General features: G+C 37.2%; 2 protein-coding genes across 5 annotated transcripts in view; one reads left to right on the top strand and one right to left on the bottom strand.

The window, feature by feature from the left end:
- The window catches only part of ITGA4 (integrin subunit alpha 4), a 59059-nt gene extending 46475 nt beyond the window's left edge, over positions 1–12584 (top strand). For both annotated transcript variants that reach the window (XM_075070076.1, XM_032783808.2), the window contains 9 exons: positions 1271–1350; positions 1705–1794; positions 2981–3071; positions 4616–4723; positions 5948–6073; positions 6942–7061; positions 8488–8586; positions 8876–8995; positions 10035–12584. In XM_075070076.1, the coding sequence (XP_074926177.1) occupies positions 1271–1350; positions 1705–1794; positions 2981–3071; positions 4616–4723; positions 5948–6073; positions 6942–7061; positions 8488–8586; positions 8876–8995; positions 10035–10103 (903 nt within the window). In that variant the 3' untranslated portion in view covers positions 10104–12584. The remainder of the gene's footprint in view (positions 1–1270; positions 1351–1704; positions 1795–2980; positions 3072–4615; positions 4724–5947; positions 6074–6941; positions 7062–8487; positions 8587–8875; positions 8996–10034) is intronic.
- A 1531-nt stretch (positions 12585–14115) lies between these two features.
- CERKL (CERK like autophagy regulator) overlaps positions 14116–18710 on the bottom strand; it is a 99938-nt gene continuing 95343 nt past the window's right edge. The window contains exons 12-13 of one of the 3 annotated variants that reach the window (XM_032783810.2): positions 16180–16355; positions 14116–14450 (exon numbers count right to left, since the gene is read on the bottom strand). In XM_032783810.2, coding sequence (XP_032639701.1) covers positions 14369–14450; positions 16180–16355 — 258 coding nt within the window. In that variant the 3' untranslated portion in view covers positions 14116–14368. The remainder of the gene's footprint in view (positions 14451–16179; positions 16356–18710) is intronic. The other 2 variants (XM_032783812.2, XM_032783813.2) reach the window with 2 other exon arrangements.

Raw genomic sequence — 18710 nt, 5'->3', positions numbered from 1 at the left:
CTAAAGGTTCCAAAGGGGTGTTTCCTGTTTCCTTTAACGTATGTTCTCGTTAGCACAAATATTGGATTTCATATGTCCCAGAATCCTTGTTCATTTCAGTTATTTAAAGCACTGTTCATTTAAGTCTGGGGTACTTTTAAATACTGAGGCTGTGCTGTGCCTCTTGCACAGAGCCTGCAGCCCAGCATGCGCAGGGACTAAGGTGGCTATAATCCGTTTTTGCATAGTCTTGGTTTGGGGCTGCTGCAAGAACTGGAGTGGCCCCCCATATAATTTCGTTATGGCAGTCTGTCACCAGCTGCCTGTGGGCCTAGAATCTCTGCAGTGCTGTGTTCTGTTGCCATGCTCCCAGCATACTCTCTCCTACACTGGGGCTTACAAGGGGTCTGGAGGTGTCTTACTCAGTTCCTGTACCAGGGACCTGGCTGGATTGTGGCATTTTAGAATCTCTTTAACCTGCCATACAGAGGCTAGAGAAAAGGAAAGAATCTCATCCTTGGGTTGGGATTTTCAAAAGAGCTCAGCATTGGCCTACCTCTGCTCCCATTGAAGCATCTGGGAGTTGTACTGGGAACTTAAATGGGAGCAGAGTTAGATTAATGCTGAGTGCTTCTCAAAATTGCAGCCTGAAAGTTCTGCTGCTGTTGGCCAAGCAGAACAGAGTGTCCTTTCGGAAGCAGATCGTATAAGGCAGGGAGGGGTTCTCACCTTTTTCTTTCCAAGGCTTTTCTATATGTAAAAGCAAGGCTGGCAGCAAGCAGGGCAGTTGCCTGAGCTCAGTTGCTCAGGCTTTTATATGTTCTTCAGTCCCAGGCAGCAGGGACCTATTTGCAGACTTCCAGGGGACCACAGACCCCCGGTTGAGAACCACTGCTAAAGGGGAGCGCATGTTAGAGGAAATGAAGGAAGCACCAAATCTGTTCTCCCCCTTTGGGTGGAAATATATTTAGGGCATGGTGTGACCATGCATTTAATCCAGAACTGGAACTTCTTCTATAGCACAATACATTTTCTGTACCTTAACCTTCCCTACAAATGTTTTGTAGGAAAGTGATTGGGTTGACTGAGATTACAAACAAAAGCATTATGTCCTAATGAACTGGGGGCTGAACTTGTGCAAAATATAATTCAGCACACTCTAGAATTTGTCACAAAGGTTAAACATTTAAGGGGGGAAATTTCAAATTAGTTTAATGATGTAACATTTCATCTTAAACATTTAAGAAACACCCAATCATTTAGCACAAACAGTGTTTCATTTGTTCTACAGATGGATTTTAGTTTTCTCTTGGATGCAAGCTCACTTTCCAGGGCAGAAGATGACCTCACCATCACAGTTAATGCTACCTGGTAAATCTTGCTTGATAAAAATTGCTGCGTTTGATGAAAAATATCCCTAGCTTTGGAAAAAGGAATAGGGAGCACAGCAAAGGCTTAATGAAGCACAACTGCAAGAAAGCTCATTTATTACATAAAACATAGAGAAACTGAAACCACAAAAAAGTAGATAATTGCTGTTTAAATAATGAGATTTCTGCTAACATTGTCATAAAAGTGATTTCTTACTGACACATGGAGTTACAAAAATGTTATTTAAATAAGCTACTAGGTGTATGTTTTAAGTAATTAGTTATCTCTAGAGATAACACACTGTATATGATGCATTCTAACACAGCTCCCCCCCACCCCCGTTTACTTCTACAGTAAAAATGAAGAGGATAATGACCTGCTGTTGGATAACTCCATAGCTTTAGTCATACCTCTGAAACATGAGGTTGAGCTAAATGTCCATGGGTAAGTAAGTTAATGGTTGCTCTGCATATCCATGTGCATAGGATTGTTGTTTATCCATTATTAAGGAACGCATACCTCAGCTGAACTCCCATGATCTTCAGAGAGGAAACATGGCCTAGTGAAAAATTGCAGTACTGGAAGTGGGAAGATCTAGATTTTATTCCAGGTTCTGCTGCAGACTTTGTGCTTCAGTTTGTCCCTCTGAAATGGGGAAAAAACCTCAAAAGGGCTGAGATTTAATACCCGAGGACTGATTCTTTGCTCTTCTATAACACCTTTTTCCGTCAGAGTAGTAGTATTTGTTCCTGCTTTTCTATCACTTAATCCTGTTTTCTGCAAAGGTGAACAAAAACTATATTTTAATCCTTTAGCCTATCAAATTCCATTCTGGTAATTGCTCAGCCTTATGCTTTTTTGTGTAATTGTCCACTGCTGAGTCAAACACATTGTCTTTTATACTCAACTGTATTGACTGTTTGCTGTTCAGCTTGTCCCTGATGGTGTTACTGCCTGTCATAAATTTGCCTGTGACTAAATATACTTCGTTCTGGGAGGACAGACCCCTCTAAACAGGGCCTTGGTTTGCCCAGCCCCACTGTACCGTAGTCATTGGATTGCAGTCATGTAGCAGGAATGCCCAGGGATACTTTTTAAGGATCCTTTCCTTTGACTGTCACTGACATCAGGTGAAGGCAAATGCAAAGGACTTAAAGACTGCTTCAGAGGGGTAGGCGAAATTTATTTGAACTGTGCTTTGTATAGCAGGATACTTCTTTCAAACTAATGATGGGAAGGGGCAGTAACAGCTTCCACTATCTCCATTCCACTCTCGCACCACTTCCCTTGCCACCATATCCATCATTGCAGCCACTACAGGAATATTAACATTTTAGCTCCAGCATTTTTCGCATGAAGATCTCATAAGTCTTTCGGGAAACTGAAGCACAAGGTTGATATTACTTGTAGATCTCTCAGAATCAGTGGCAAAGTTGAGTATAAACCCATAATTCCTCATAACCTAACCCCAGAACCTCTCTGAAGGTGGAGGGGACTGAAATCTCACTGGTAACGGGGGGGGGGGGGTAAATGAGCCAGAGATGTAAAAGATGAGGATAATGTTCATATTAACATTGCATACTAATCATGCTAATTTTGTCCTATTGTAATTATTTTTGAACTACTGTAGATCTGTATCACCAGCTTCATTTGTTTATGGATTCAGTGAGGAAAATTCACCAATTAATTGCATGAAGGAGAAGATCAACTTCACTTTCCATGTAAGAGCTATTTTTTACAGAAACCATTCCTCTCTTTCTAAAAGTTAATTCTTAACAACAGATAAGACAAAAGGCACTTCCTCCTCACCTTGTAACTTACTGGGAAAGCGTTGCTCTTGTAAAGTGCTTAATATAGAAACAAAAACATAAATCCTCGGATTGGTGAGAACTTCTGCATGTAGCTGTTAACAGAAGCAGCTCCCTACGTTCTTGGAATCCCATTCCCAGCTTATATTTTTGGGTGTACCAAGCCATATGTACTTCCAGCAAGTGCTTTCAAAAAGCTTGAGAAAAATACACCTGTAGCACTAAATTTCCCTCAACAATAATAGCTATTAACGTCCGTAGGGAGTGTGCTCAGCTCACCAGATGGGATGCCCCTACAAATTTTAGGCTTGGTTTCTCTTGTCCATGAAGCCACCGTAGATCTAGTAAAGTGTGTTTGAAAAGCACGATCTATGCCCCTTACAGGTCAATAGAAACACTGCTATTGACTTCAATAGCAGCTGGATCAGCCACTAATTGAAGTTGGAGTTCCCTTTAAGGGTGCAAGCCCTACTAAAAAGAACCTCTCTCACTTAATTGCCTTTGAACACTTTCATAGGCTCCTATAGTCTTTGGTTCCCTATTCCTGTCACTTCTTTATGGCAAGCCCATTCATTCCAGGCCCCTGCTAACCACAGCTAGCATCTGTTAAGCACCTTTGACTGTCACCTTTATGGAGTGCTGCAGGTCAGGAAACTTTTGCTGCTCATTTGTTTCGCATCAGAGGTCAGAATTTGACCCAGATGTGCATGGGAGTTTCACTGATAAAACTGACAATAGATCTGAATGATGGGGACGGGGCGGATTTTAAAAGACAGAAAGAGGAGCTAGATGCTCAACTTCCATTCAAAGTCAATGGGAGCTGGGTACCTAACTCTCATTTGGGTCTTTGATAATATCCTCCTTCACCCTGGCTTACAGTTTTCCATGGGCTTTCTTAGACAGTACATATTTACTAAAGCAGGGGAGTCAGCTGTGTTTGTACTACATATCTGTTCACTGAACACAAGTGCAGCACAAGGAGCTGGTACACAGCAAGTACTGTGTGTAGAGCATGGGGGGACTAGCTGGCTCTGGGGCTTAGTAATAGGGTCTCTCCAGGTTACCAGTTCATATCCATTGCAGACTGGTGGATTAAAAGTCAATGAAAGTTGGGCACTTAGCTCCCTTAGACTCTTTTGAATATCCCACCTGAAGTGGTGAAATAAGACCTCAGTTCAGGTCATAGCAGACAAGAGTCATTCCGTAAAGCTACCACTACCCCAAATGGCAATTAATTAGCAGAGTTAACAGAGAGATAAATGATTCAATATGGCTAGAAAATAAACTGCACTATCACCTCTTGAGGTGCTTCTCTCTAGCTCACAGTCAATTTTTATTGTCAAGCCAGCACTGGGAAGCCTCCATTGCTGCTGCAAGTGTGTGAATTCTGTGTATTCATTTCTTGATTAGTGTATGTGAATGAAAGTTTCAGTTACTGTAGCACGCTTTCTCCCAAGGTTATCAGTGCTGGACCGAGCATGGCTCCTGCCATAGGTTTGGAGATAATGGTTCCTAATTCTTTTGCACCAAGAGATGAAAAGCTGTTTAACATTCTGGATATCCAGGTATGTTTGTTTTATTATATTATGATTTTACATATATTATGCTCTGTATGTAGTACATGAAAGTACAAAATTAGATGGAGCACAACAGTGCTTGAAAAGGCACATCTAAATTTTTCTTATTCAGCTACATTGTATGTGAAACTTGACTGTAACAATTAGTGTGAAACATTAATTTTGCCTATGTATTTTAATTTCTCTTATTTTAGTGTATCAACCAATTCTAAATGAATTCATAAAGCGCAAACATGTACTTGTTTCAGAAATTGTCATGGGTATTGATGCTGAATTAGCAGAGAAGTAGAAATGCTGAATTAAAATATACTGAGGTATTCTACTGTGCCCACTTACAGTGAAATTGTGAATACTTGATACATTTAGGTTTAGTGCATATTCAGTATTTAATCCATGTGCTTTCTCTGAAATATACTAGCTAGTACATTAGACTCTGATTGGAGCCTCATTGAAGTTAGTCTCCACCTGCCTGGAGCTCAGTATTGGGCCAGTTTCTAAATTTTAAGGAGTGTTTCAGTCTATTTTCCCCATTCCTGGATTCAGTGTTACAGCACCAAAGATTTCTTGTAAAGAGTAGAATGCAGTATTTTTTTTAAGAGGGAAGTGTGACTTTTTACATTCCATAATCCTGTCCAATAAACATCTCAGTTTTGGTTTTAGATTCTACTCACCATCAAAATCCTGCTAATTATTTGATACCAGACAGCATGTTTGTTGCTGTACAGACCCCCAATACACAGTCCCTGCTCTACAGATTTTTGCCCTTCTCTTGAATCTGTTACAATACATCATAGCCTGCAGTTTTATTCACCTATTTATGTCTATCATAGTGGAATCAAACAAGCAAATTACACCTATTTTTAAAACACTTCTTTAATGTAATTACATTTCCGCACAAGGGAATGAGTAGGGGTCTTAATAATTTCCCCTGTTTATTTTTCCAATCACACCTCTCTCTGACTGAGTATGGCTCATTCCCGAAGCTTTCAGTACAGTTCTGAGGGCATGTAAGAGGTAAGCAGGTAGTTCTGGTTAAGTAAACTGGGCTAGAATTGCACCCACTGTGCCAAGGGTGCATTTCTCTCATACTCTAGAGAAATCATTTTCAAATACAGAAATTTTCTTTGACTTTCCACGTGTATAGAAATGTCTTTTAAGCAGTATCTGGAAATGTTTAAAACCCGTGAATGATTGTGCTGTTGTTATTTCCAGACAGCTGATGGAGAATGTTTTTATAATAATTATACAAGAGACTGTACTTTACCAGAAAAAAATGGACACATGAACGTATTAGAGGATCTTGTCATTTTCTTTTCAAAGCCTACCAAGAGGCGACTGGTAAGGGTCTTTTTTTGTTTGTTTTTGGTTCGTTCAGTCCCAATTTACTTAACCCTTGAAATAAACTGCATAAAGTTACTTCATATTATGCGTTACACATACTTTTCAGGATTGATTTTAGAAGTCAGTGGGAAATTATATTTTTAAAAGATTGTAACTTATTAGACAAACATTTTTGGTTATAAGCAAAAAGGGGATTAGATGTTTTCAGTTTAGTTCCCACTCATACAAATTACAGAATCACCTCATATTGCTCAAGAGAAGGCTGGAATATCAGACTTATTGCAGGTTGGAACTGAGATGTAGTGGCCGTCTTGTGTGAGGAAGTTTGTATAGGGCCTGTTTGTACTGGTCCTGAATGACGCTAGTGCTACTAGTCCATTTTTGAATACTAACTCTTTGCAAATACTTAAAGCAAAATAAAAAATCTACAGTATGAATGATGTACAAGTTTGAAAGTGCCCTTATGATTCTTAATAACGGGATCAATGTAAAACAAAACCTGCTGTAGCAACAACCAATTTCCTTATAGCCATGTTTTCGGAATTGCTCAACTCTCATTTAGATGCTTATATAGGAAATTAGCTCTCTCGAAAATTCCCCACTTCCCCTCAATTGTGGCCACATGGTGTTTTGAAAACCTGACACAGTCTTTGTGGTGACTGTGATGCCGTGTGTGTAGCTCTTCTGCGGCCCAGTTTCTGGAACAGTTATTGATATTTATTGTAGGTAGCCTTGCATCTTGACCTCTTCAAGCTAAAAAATAAAACACCTTTTGACTAGATGCTAGAGGCCTTGATATTAACAAGAAAAAATAAACCATGTTGTGAAAGTTAAGTGTTGCATTTTTGTTTTTTTTCCTTCAAAGTACTGCATGAAAGAAGATCATTTGTGTTTACGAATACTGTGTAAATTTGGAAACATGGAAAATGGAAAAGAAGCAATTGTCCGAATGCAACTGGAAGCTACTCCTTCAGTTTTAGAAATGGTAAATTGTATTTAAATCTTTAACCTGATAATTTTAAAAGGTTATTTGCTTTTTGATGACATCACATGGATTTGCAGCACCCTCTTGTGAACACTGTGCTATATTTCTGGTTGATAGAAATAAATTGCACAATATTCATTTAATATATACATCAAGTATTGTTAAATCCAAGTTAATAATAACAATCAGTATACATGTTTTAGTTCAAATACCTCCGAACACTACAGAGAGGTATTTAAACATAAGAGGGTTGCTGTACTCTAACGCATGGTGCAAACCTCTCAAAGTGACAAATTCTGTGGCTTAGTTGGCATATTATAACCAAAAAGCAAGCTCCACGATATAGCTTTCACTTCAAGTTTATAATAGTATAAAATGGTGATAGATTTGGTTTAATATTCCTGGGCTATTGATAATTTGCTTACAGCAGTCACTAACAGGATATGATAAACCAGACAGCTATTGGAATATACCTGCAGTTAGGCACATCATAGTTTTTTGTTTTTTTTTGTCATAAACTGAAGCAGAGGAAAGATACCAGAGTGAATGGACTATTGGTCTCTTCAAGCATGACATTGCCTGGTCAGACATATGTAAATTGGTTAAAGGGTGAATGATTGTTGTCTCATTATTTTAAATACAATTACTATCTGAATTTGTATCTCTATGTGCTATAAACACTTAAGGTGATTTACAGAAAGGTTTAGTGCTGTTTAGATAATAACTAAGAGCCATTTTAACACCTAGACAATTCCTGATAATGAATGGGACTTGTAGAAAATACAGCTAAATTGCCATATTTGCATAATTATAAATCAGATACTGCCTTTGATAAAAAGTAAATTAGGGTGTGGACAAAAATCCTTTTTATCATTAAGGAATACCTTATACAGCAGGTCAGCCATTAATGCCTGGATCTCAAAAACTCTCTTGGTTGAAGTGATCACCACTAGGAATACAGCCTTCAGGGGAGTGGTGTTGCAGGAAACATTCTCATAATGGCACAAACAATGGCTTCATTAATTTGGTGGGTGTTAGATGTAAGTTCCACGAAGGGGGCAGCTCTTGGACAAAAGGAAATGTGAAGAAAGCCTTTAAAATAGAAAACTGAACTTTGTCCTGTTTGCCCCCCAGAAAATCTATCTATCTATAGCTTTGTCAGTAGCTCAGTCCTTTAAAATATTTAGCTTTGATTAGCAGTAGTGCATAGTTTCAAGTTAACTTATCTAAATTTATAGATACACAGATCTTTTGAGTTACTGGAGTACAGTTCTGTTCCTGGCTCTGTGACTGAGCTGTTTTGTAGACTAAGGCATCTACACATCAAGGTTTAATTCACTGTTTGAGGTCATCAGATAAGAGGGTATAATATTATAAAGTATTACAGTACTTATGCAACTTGGCTTTTTTTTCCCCCCCCCAACAGGATGAGGCATCATCACTTAAGTTTGAAATAAGTGCTACAGCATCACCAGAAAAAAATCCAAAAGTCATTGAACTACACAAGGAAAGGCAAATTGCACATGTAAGAATTCTTTAAGTACACAAGTTGGTTAGCCCTCCCCCCTAAAAAAAAATATTAAAGAAAAATAGTACCACCTGAAGTTACAGAATTATGCACAAATAGATATCTACATAATTGGAATTAAATTGCAGTTAGTTAGGCAAATAGATCTGTGTGCCATCATCTGAAGTGGCGACAAGATACCATTTATGGGAATATATACCATATACATTGTTATATTTTAATTTCATAAATTGTCTATTCTAAGCATACTAGTATTCTTACTTTAATGTTTCCCTACTTCATATAGGTCTTTCTGGAAGGACTACATAACCAAAAGCCAAAACATCATGTTACCATACTCATTATTGGGACAGGTTCAGTACTTGGCATTTTCTTGTTTTTGCTTATAGTGCTGTTATTATGGAAGGTAGGATTCTTTTTCCTTTATCAATATTTCTCTATTATTTTCATTGACTCCTTTAAAAACAGGAATAATATGCTTTATTGTGATCTGTTCTTACTAAAGAACAACAAATCCTGGTATGATTAATTCCTTTTTTCCAAAAACCTTCTAAAGTTTTTTCATTTGTCCTTTTTACCCTGTTTTCCCTATCTCAGGGAAAGTACTTATTGACATTAATTTACCTCTTTGAGATCTTTAACTCCTATACCCCAAGTTTTTTCCCCATATTTATGGGCCAGATTTGTATAATTTTCTTCCAGAAGTCCTACAAAATTGTTTTTGTAGGCTGCTGCTTCATGTTTTTGCTATCCCAATGGACATGGTCTACAATATTCCTAACAGAAAAGGTGAAGATGGATTTGTTGCTTGCCAGCATTAAATGTTTTAAATTCTAAGTTCTTATGTATGAACACTAGGGGCAAATCTTGCTCCTCACTGTTAGTACGCATACAACGTCCAGAAAAGATCTGATGGGGTAAGGATTTTTCACTTTGTGTACCCCTTGCTTGCCACACACATTCCTTTTGTGCCATAGTAAGGGAAGCTGGGGATTGTACATCTCTGAATCTGACTCCACTACTCATTCTTCCCATGGTAGAGTACAGAAGTGTAACATGCTGGGATTCCATTATCGTTCCATATCCTGGGAAAATTTTTATCTCTGGACTTCCACAGTTTACAGCCCATTTGCTCATATAGTGAATGAAGGGAAAGGATTAGCCCCATAGATGTAAAGTACTTTTTAGTAATGCTGTATTTTGATATAATGTACCAATTAAAAAAAAGCCTACATTTTAAAAAATTAGTTCATATTATCAACGACAATCATTTTAATAGTAACATCACTGTTACTCTCAAAACAGAGTAACAAGCTGATACTTAATCACATATGCCAGCATGTCATCTTAATCTTTTATACTGTTTAAAGTAAGTGTATTTTATTAAATCTGACTTATTAAGAATTCGCTGATACACACCAATTGATTTTGAAATTGTTTTTCAGAGTGGCTTCTTTAAAAGACGTTATCAACCTATCCCTCAAGAGCAGCCCAAAGAGAAAGTTGGAACTTAATCCTTCTTATTGCTGTTTACAAAGATGACAATTAAAGACTTCTTTCAAATGATGAATTTCAGGCTCAGAGCAATTTACATGATGAATATTGATGAGAGAAAACTGATGATGAGTCTGTTGTTTAGTCTTCATGTTAGAATATACATTTGATTTTGCTGATCTATGGAGGATTACACCTAACTGTAGCATCATCTTCCTAAAATACAAATGACTGTCGGATCTTCAAATAAAGAAACTGTAATAGTAATATCTGAAATACCAGAAGTATCCATCTCTTCAAATGCATACAAGAACACTAAGCAGATAAAATGAAGTATTGCTTACCCGAAGAAGAGTTCTTGGAAGGTAGTACAGTATTATCAACCATTTTGGGGTAATGAGATCTCAGTGGTTGGCCGTGGGGTAACTCATAACTCAATTAGCTTTCAACTTTAATTTCATTTTTAACTAGAGATTTGGATAAGATCCTCATCCCACTATGGCACCTTTACACTGGGTAAAAGGCCTGAAGTGCCAAGGGAGGAAGCCTCCAGTGCATGCACTGTAGAAGACAGCCACAAGGTCTTCTGAACACTCCTGCAGGCTCTGGACTAGGGCACATAACGACAGGACTACAGAGGTCTTGGTAGTCTTGTAGTCCATTGGACAGCCTGGGAGGCTGCTGTAATTTAGACGGACCTCCAGGGACTGTCTAAATTATGCCAGGGCCTTCTCTAGTTTCAGGACAGTCCAGGACTGGGAGGATGCAAAGGTGGCTTTAAAACCACATTAGCTTCCCCTTACCTGGACTGGGAGTTCTGTGCTGAGCCTCTAAAAGGGGCAGCATAAAATCTTACCATTAATTGATGTGCATGGAAAGGTTTTTTGTGCTGATCAGCACTGAAAACACAATGTCCTGTCAAGGATGCATCACATTTGAGGGTTACCTTGAGAAGAGAGTCAAACATCTGAAGCCATCAATATCAATGATCCTTAACATAGTACTAGCTGATAAGGCCAGGAGCACACAGTTAATTCTGTTTCTCCCTTTTTCTCCTCAAACACCAAGAGCATGAAGTTTTGGAGCGAAAGACATTGATGTGTTTTCCTGAACAATAATTATTTGCAAATGTTTCAATAATGCTCAGCATTGTAGTATTTAAAGACATTTCCAGTAGCAGACACAAGAGGCTCTGATGAAAATTTAAAATAAACCTTAACTCCATAGGGCTAATGCCATCTTTAGATGTGCAACCCCAGCCCAAAAGTTGCTGACCTCTGAAACCTGTATAATGAAATAGTTTGGATATCCAAGTTCAGTCCTTAGTGGATATTTTTTCAGCTTAATGCTACCATCGCAATTGGCACTCAAGAGTGGCAGTAGAAAGGAAAAAACTGAATTGCTCCTACAGGTTATCCCTTCAGATTCTTAGAGAGATACTAGCAATGCCACCTACTTTAAGTACACTGATACCTGTTCTAGGGGGGGAAGCATTTCATTCTCTGGGCTATGCACCATCTCATCCAAGTGCTAAATTCATCTTAAACTTACTCTCCCCTAGTAATGCCAACACATGCTATTTCCTATTGCTCTTCTTTGTCCTTTCGCTGCTGTCTTTCTGGACTGCTAGTAGAAAACTTAGTTCCAGCATCTTTTTTTTATGTAATAAATGTGGACATTATGCAACATCACTTGGTAATAAAGCTCCCGAGTTAATAGCAACAAAGATTGCCTTCAACAAATTATTTTGCTAATAGAGTTATATACATTTTTCCAAAGTGGCTTTTTGACCTAGGCTAAAGAATCAAAAGGTAACAGAGCATGATTTTCCACAGAGGGCCAAGAACCTGTGGTTTTCATTTACTTCAGTTGGTGTCATGGGTGCTTCCATACTTCTGAAAAACAGATCTTATCTCAAGGCATTGGCTTTCTGTTCTAAAATATTCTGCATTATATTAAGAACAAATGTGTACATACAGAAAGATGATCTTATTTTTAGAATAAAATGTGCTATGAGTGAAATATTTCATCCTTAAAAACTAAACTATTTGCAAAATGTATATTCTAAAAAGGACTTTTAAAGAGTATAGAGCCAAATGAATTATTGCACTTTAATCAACACATATTTGAACAGATAGTCTAATATAGTGTGTTGTGAGAACTGTACCTCAAATACCAAAAGCAGCATTAAAATTGCTTTAATACAAACAATGCAAGGAAATTAGATTACAAAGGATTTTTTTGGAATTGCTTTAGTAAGTAACTAAATGCACAAGTGTTACTTGGAAATTGCACATTGCTATTCAAACTATGCTATATTACAATTGATCAGGTATTTCTCTGAGATATTCAAGCAAAATTCAATTAATTTAATAAACAAACATTGAGGTTTAATCTAAATAAGTAAATGAAAAATGTGAATGTAAGATTTCCTGATGGCAGCATGTTTATTAATAAATGATTGTTCAACTGAATTTTATAATAAAAACAACTGTACACTATCTTTTGCAAATTTAATTATTTTGTTGATAGAATTTGCAGAGGTAATAAAATACAGTTAAATCTATAATAATGGTTTATGAAGGTGGAATATCTTTAAAGAATCAAAGAAGAAATTCAGTTTTCACTACTCAAGCACAGTACTTTAATGCTTCTGGATTAATTATATAGCATCAAATTACTCTGTTATAGTGGCACAAATCTGGAGTAGCGCCCTGCAAGTAACTAGTGACTTTCATTTTACACCACTGTAATAGCAGAATTTGGACCACTGGATTTACTTTGTAATCCACTATACTGCAGTTAATACAGGCCAAATTCTGCCCACAGGTACCTTCCCTGCAGTTCCACTGACATTAATGTGAGTATGAAGACAGAATTTGGTTCTGTGTAATCTGCTCTTTTGTTTTTTGAAGATGAATAATCATTTGCTGATGCTACTTGTTAAGGGAGTGGAGGAAGAAAGAAAATATCCATACTAATTTTTTGATTTAAAGTTGAGGTATAATGCTTATTAAAAATATGAACCAAACTTCTGGTGTGTTCCTATAATCCTCACTAATCCCATTTAAATACTTGGGCTCTAGTTCAGCAAAGACTTAGGCACATAGTGAAATCCCCATGACTTAAATGCTTAATGAATTGAGGCCTTAAAGACCAATGGGCAACATCATCTGTGGTTTAGTCACAGGGAAATGCAGAGTTCCTCCCTCAGCCCTAGTTGGGATGCCTCATATCTTTAACCTAATGAATAAGGGCACACCCACATCTAAGCTTTTCCTCCTGCAGGTCAAGCACACTGACAAATCTGTCAAGATGTTAGTTCCCATCAAATTGCAATGCAGGAGATAGCCATGCTGCCATGACAAGTTCAATTCCCATGAAGGCTGGAATCCTAATCTGTACCAGTGTCATGCATAATTATTGCATTTACCATGTAATTTATAAAATTAATCTGTTTACATGCCTACTTTCTACTTAAAATATGTGCACTATGAAAGTATCACTCAAAATCTAAAATTAAATTTTACTCAGCATTGCTGCCTTATTCTAGCAAAAAATAATGCATTATTCTGATTACTACCCAGTTTTACTGATAAAGTAAACTTTAAATATTTTCTACAAGATTAAAGTTTAAAACAAAGTAAGTTTGAACAAATGTTACAATCTAAGTGAATAATAATTGTAAAAGAAAAAGTAGCTTAAGACCTAACTAGTCAATGCTGAAAGCAAGCAAATTTTTACATCATCTCATTTAAGGTCAGAGGTTATCTGGATATTGAAGGACCTGACAGAAGCCAAATTATGCCACCCCAACTCATAGTAACTAGTACTTTACTCCAGGACTAGTTCTAGTGATATGAATTAGGGTTACCAGTGAAGTAAAATATGATTAGATACAACGAAGGCTAACCAAATCAAACGTCAAACTGAACTCAAACCCTGCAATATTCTGTTTAAAAAACTTAACATTTTTTTTGCTGAAATTCTAGTAATCAGTTTTTAATCAAATATATACCACCTACAAATAAGTATATTTGTCAACATATTTATTTTCAGGCTTTCTAAGGTTAAAAACTATAAACATTTTGTTCGATAATTACAATTATTTTACTTGATAATTTTTTTTGTTAGTTTTATATAAACATCCTAATTTCAGTCTCGATCCTTCATCCATTGACTTCAGTGGATGAAGAAATGGGCCTTAAATTGCTGTTTAAAGATGAAAATATGAATCTTTTATGCAGAGCCTGCACCATGAAACACATTTCATCATAAATTTCTTCTACAGACAACTGCACATTGCTTTGGAATCATCCAGTTCATCAATACTCACTCCATAAAGATTAATAAGTTGTGGGTGCGCCCTAGAAAGTGAAGAAATAAAAAAGTAACTTAATAACTCTGTTGCAGTTTTCATGTGACATTTTCTTTGAGGACAAATTTATATAATAAATTATATGGAATAAAATTAAGCTGAATTACATGTATGCTTACTCCAGTCTTTTCTTTGGATTACTAAAAACTTCTGAGAGAGAATCTTCTTTATTTTGGAGGTTTGGGGTTTGGGTCGGAAAGGGCTATCATGATCCCTCTTTCATTCCCCCCACATCCGCACCCTTTGTTACAGTGGGCATCTCACCAGCAGTTCTATGTTTTTGGTTGGCCACAGTGCTATTATTGGAGAATCAGGTTACGTCTTCACTACCTGCAGTATCGACGGGTAGCAATCGATTTCTCGGGGATTGATATATCACGTCTCATCTAGACATGATATATCGATCCCCGAATGAGCTCCTGTCGACTCCAGAACTCCACCAACGCGAACGGTGGTAGCGGAGTTGACGGGGAGCATGGACATCGATCCCACGCCGTGAGGACGGTAGGTAACTCGATCTAAGATACTTCGACTTCAGCTACGCTATTCATGTAGCTAAAGTTGCGTATCTTAGATCGATTTCCCCCCCAGTGTAGACCAGCCCTAAGACAACTCCCCTTTCCATTCCAGGGATTGCTGTGTGTGTTCGTGTATTTCCATTCCTTAATCATCCTCAAGTAGCACTAACTGTCCACAATTGAACAAGTTCTGTTGTATGGCACCACACATTTGGTCAACTCTGCAAATACACAAAAGGCAGGGTGGGCACTTCCAAGCAGCAGACTTAAGTCTGATCTCAGAATTCAGGACCTGGCTGGTAGGGAGTTCATCTTGAACCTGTTTCTTCAAAAAAGGCCTTTTCAGCCTGAAATAATGCCCACTGCATTATGAACCTAGTGTAATGACAACCTTCTTCTCTCCAGGATAAACATCGCTCACTTTGAACAACGTCAGCACCCCGTTTTGTGATATAGAGAACAGTGAGCAACAGTAAAATATGAACATTTGCATTTGCAGCATTCCCTGTACAGCACTTATATGGGAATAATGTGGCAAATCTGATAATCGGTTAAACACCCAATTCACAGTGGGCGCAGTTTATTGATTTTGTAAAATACAAACGTTTATAAAATATTATGAGTTCAATAAAACAATCCTATACAAAAATTTTATTATTTACCACCTTGAGATTGATAGAAATTCTATTCTACCTGGTAACTATTTTTTTCTTGGACAATAGACTAAGCTGTCAACACATGCGGAGGACCCTTCTGTCCTCAACAACGCATGGCAGTTGTATTGCCACAGTATTAATTGAATATACAATTTTAACATGCAAAGATAGACTTGCAATGGCCATGCTGTGCTTGATTCTGCCCTCTAATAATTGGTGCAATCTTTTGTAATTGAAAAATATAATTGCAGAAGCACATTTTCTAAGATATGCACTGATATATTGATGTATTATACTATTACATTCTTTTTAGAGCTGTTTTAAATGATGACATAATGCAGACCGATCTGACAATTTTAGCAACAAATTTTCCTAATGTCAACTTTTGGGGGGAATGTTATCTCTTGGACACAAGAAAGAAATAACAGTACAACTGGCGAAGTCTAGCAGGTGTTTTGCTTGACTATGCCTGCAGGCTGGATATCACATATGATGGGCCAATAGTCTAGCTCAGCAAATCCTATGTTACTATGCTTAGCCTTACCGAACGTGAACCTCTGATGCTCCTTCCATTAAATCTCCATCTATATTCCAAGGATAATTCCCTTCTGCAGAAATAGCATGCAAATACACATTTTCTTCTGTGTCATGCCCAATTTTAGTTCTTGGCTGGACTTTTACTTCCTGAACTGCATAGGTCTCAACAAAGGGAAAATTAAACTAAAACAAAACACAAATGTGTATTAAAGTCAAAGAGGTAACTAAAAATAGGTTGTTTACTGGTTAAAATTGTGAAATTAAAATCTTACTTTTTCTCCTTAAATACACTAGAACCTCAGACTTAAACTGATTGAAGTATGTAACTTATGGAAGAAAAAGTGCAAAGAATATTTCCTACAATAAATCTTCCCAGGTACAAGAATTTCAAAACAGCTATTTACTTGGAGTACATAGAGCACAGTTTTATTTCCCAGCTTAATATTTAGACTATTTAAACAAAGATCCTTGGGGAAGTACTCTGTGTTATGAAGTACCTATCATATTGTTGGCACTCAATTTCTATTATTCTCATGGTTTTAGAATTATATGAAAAATATGTAAAAAAAAAAGTTAAATTTAGTTAATCCTAAACCATCAGACTCTCAGCTTCTGAACATTTCATGATAGTTTAGATCAAGAGACGATCATCTGAGCAATTTTTTTTATTATTTTGGTACAGAATGATAATGTCTGAGGCAGAGAAGCATCTGGAGTTGCCTAGAAGTGTATCTTTCTTGGGAAAGTATCCTCTAAGAAATTACAAAAAACAGGAAAGAAGGATAAGGGAAACAGAGATATCGCCCATATAGAAGCCAGAATTTGCTGAAGAGTGCTGATTTCAGTGGGAGACTTTTAGGCTACAATTAATTGTTCTTCCCCAACTGAGTAGCATAAAGCCAATGCACTCTGATCAAACAATGCCTCAGACAAAGACAAGCATTGTTCAGAGTTTTAAGCTTCAATGGATTACTATCTTACTAAAATTCACATAGAAACTTGCTTTCTTTAACATTTCCACTTTCTCAACCATATTTTTATACACACACACTTAGGCTGAAAATCTAGCTGATCTAAGTAGGATAAGTTTTAGAAAACAGGAACAGAAAACAAGGTGTCTTGCTGATTCTCGGGTATGAGGCAGCACGAAAATGGGAAACTTGGGAAAGTACAGTATCCAATTCACAGATGAAAAGCATTATATGAGCGCTAAGTTTTGCATTAGAGCATTGCCAAAAAAGGTTCCAGTTTAACGGTGTTCATGTTGGTGCACTACGGATAAGGAAAACATACAAGTAAATATTCATGTAGATAAAGCAAGAGACATTAACTACCCATTTGTCATGCAATTTTTTCAGTCATGTACATTTTATGGGCAACTTGTTTCCTGGACAGAACAAACTAAAATCTTGACTCTGGCTTTGATCCCATTAAATGTATTGTTTATATTCAAGCCAGTGTTCATAATTTAATGTGCTATTTTACTTTGAATAGTGACTCAATAGAAGTGGTATCACAGGATTCCATTTGTATTGTAATGCAATTATTTCCAGATACATTTGCTCAGTTTACAAGCAAAGTGGTGTATTTTTCAACTTTGCAGACTTACTCAAGGATTTGAAAGTTATGCTGTGTTTTTTCTGGCTTGTCCGTCGTAACCAGTAACTCTGACCCAAATGAGGTGAGTTATAGGCATAGTAAAGGTTCATGTAGATTATAAAGTGGGTCCACGTTCTCTTTCACAAGTGCTAGCTGACATAATGAGAGAAAAGTGCAAACACTTCTTCCTATAAGAGTGCTACAGTGGCAGAATGAGAAAGGCTTAAAGCTTTTTCTGAGGCATATTGCTGTCACCACAATACGGAGCTAGGCATCTCCCAGGGATGACATCCAGCACAAAGGAATGACAGCTCTTCAAAAATTCTGAACGATTATTAGAACCAAACCTAAACTTGTCTATCACTAATTTTACATAATGACATGACTCATTTGGAAGATGATCAGTATACTTTCACGTAATATATTTACTTGGGTTTGTCCTGAGTAATTTGAAGCAACAGTGAGGCACTCTGATAGACAAAACAAAAACAAAACTAAACTCTAATTTCCGTGATGCAGCTAAATAAAAGGTGGAATATTGACCTTGTGTTTTTAAAGGGCAGATCTGCAAACCTCTCCTACAGTCCATTCATATCCAGATTCAGGAATTGGAGTCTACGAAAATCAAAGGCCATAACTACTGCTACCATCATAGCACACAGTCATTTGCCAAAATTATGGACTTAAGTATTTGTTTCTTCTGAAGAGTAGCATCTGGTCCCCAGTATGTGCCCTTAATCTCAGTACACTAAATTTAAACACAAAATTTCTCTGTCCTTATTTTAGTTCAGTAGCTTTACACTCTTGTGCAACTGCTTGTGTAAACCACATATAAACTAAAGCATAACAGATGGGCTGAAATAGGCTAATCGGTAGTAGTCTGATTAGTGATTTTCAAAAATCAGATAAAAGGGGGCTAATGTATTTTGACAGGGAAAC

The sequence above is a fragment of the Chelonoidis abingdonii genome, chromosome 10 (assembly GCF_003597395.2).
Source record: "Chelonoidis abingdonii isolate Lonesome George chromosome 10, CheloAbing_2.0, whole genome shotgun sequence".
In the NCBI taxonomy this organism is placed as follows: Eukaryota; Metazoa; Chordata; order Testudines; family Testudinidae; genus Chelonoidis; species Chelonoidis abingdonii.
The sequence above is the reverse complement of the archived record's forward strand: the minus strand, read 5'-3'. Positions and strand labels throughout refer to the sequence as shown.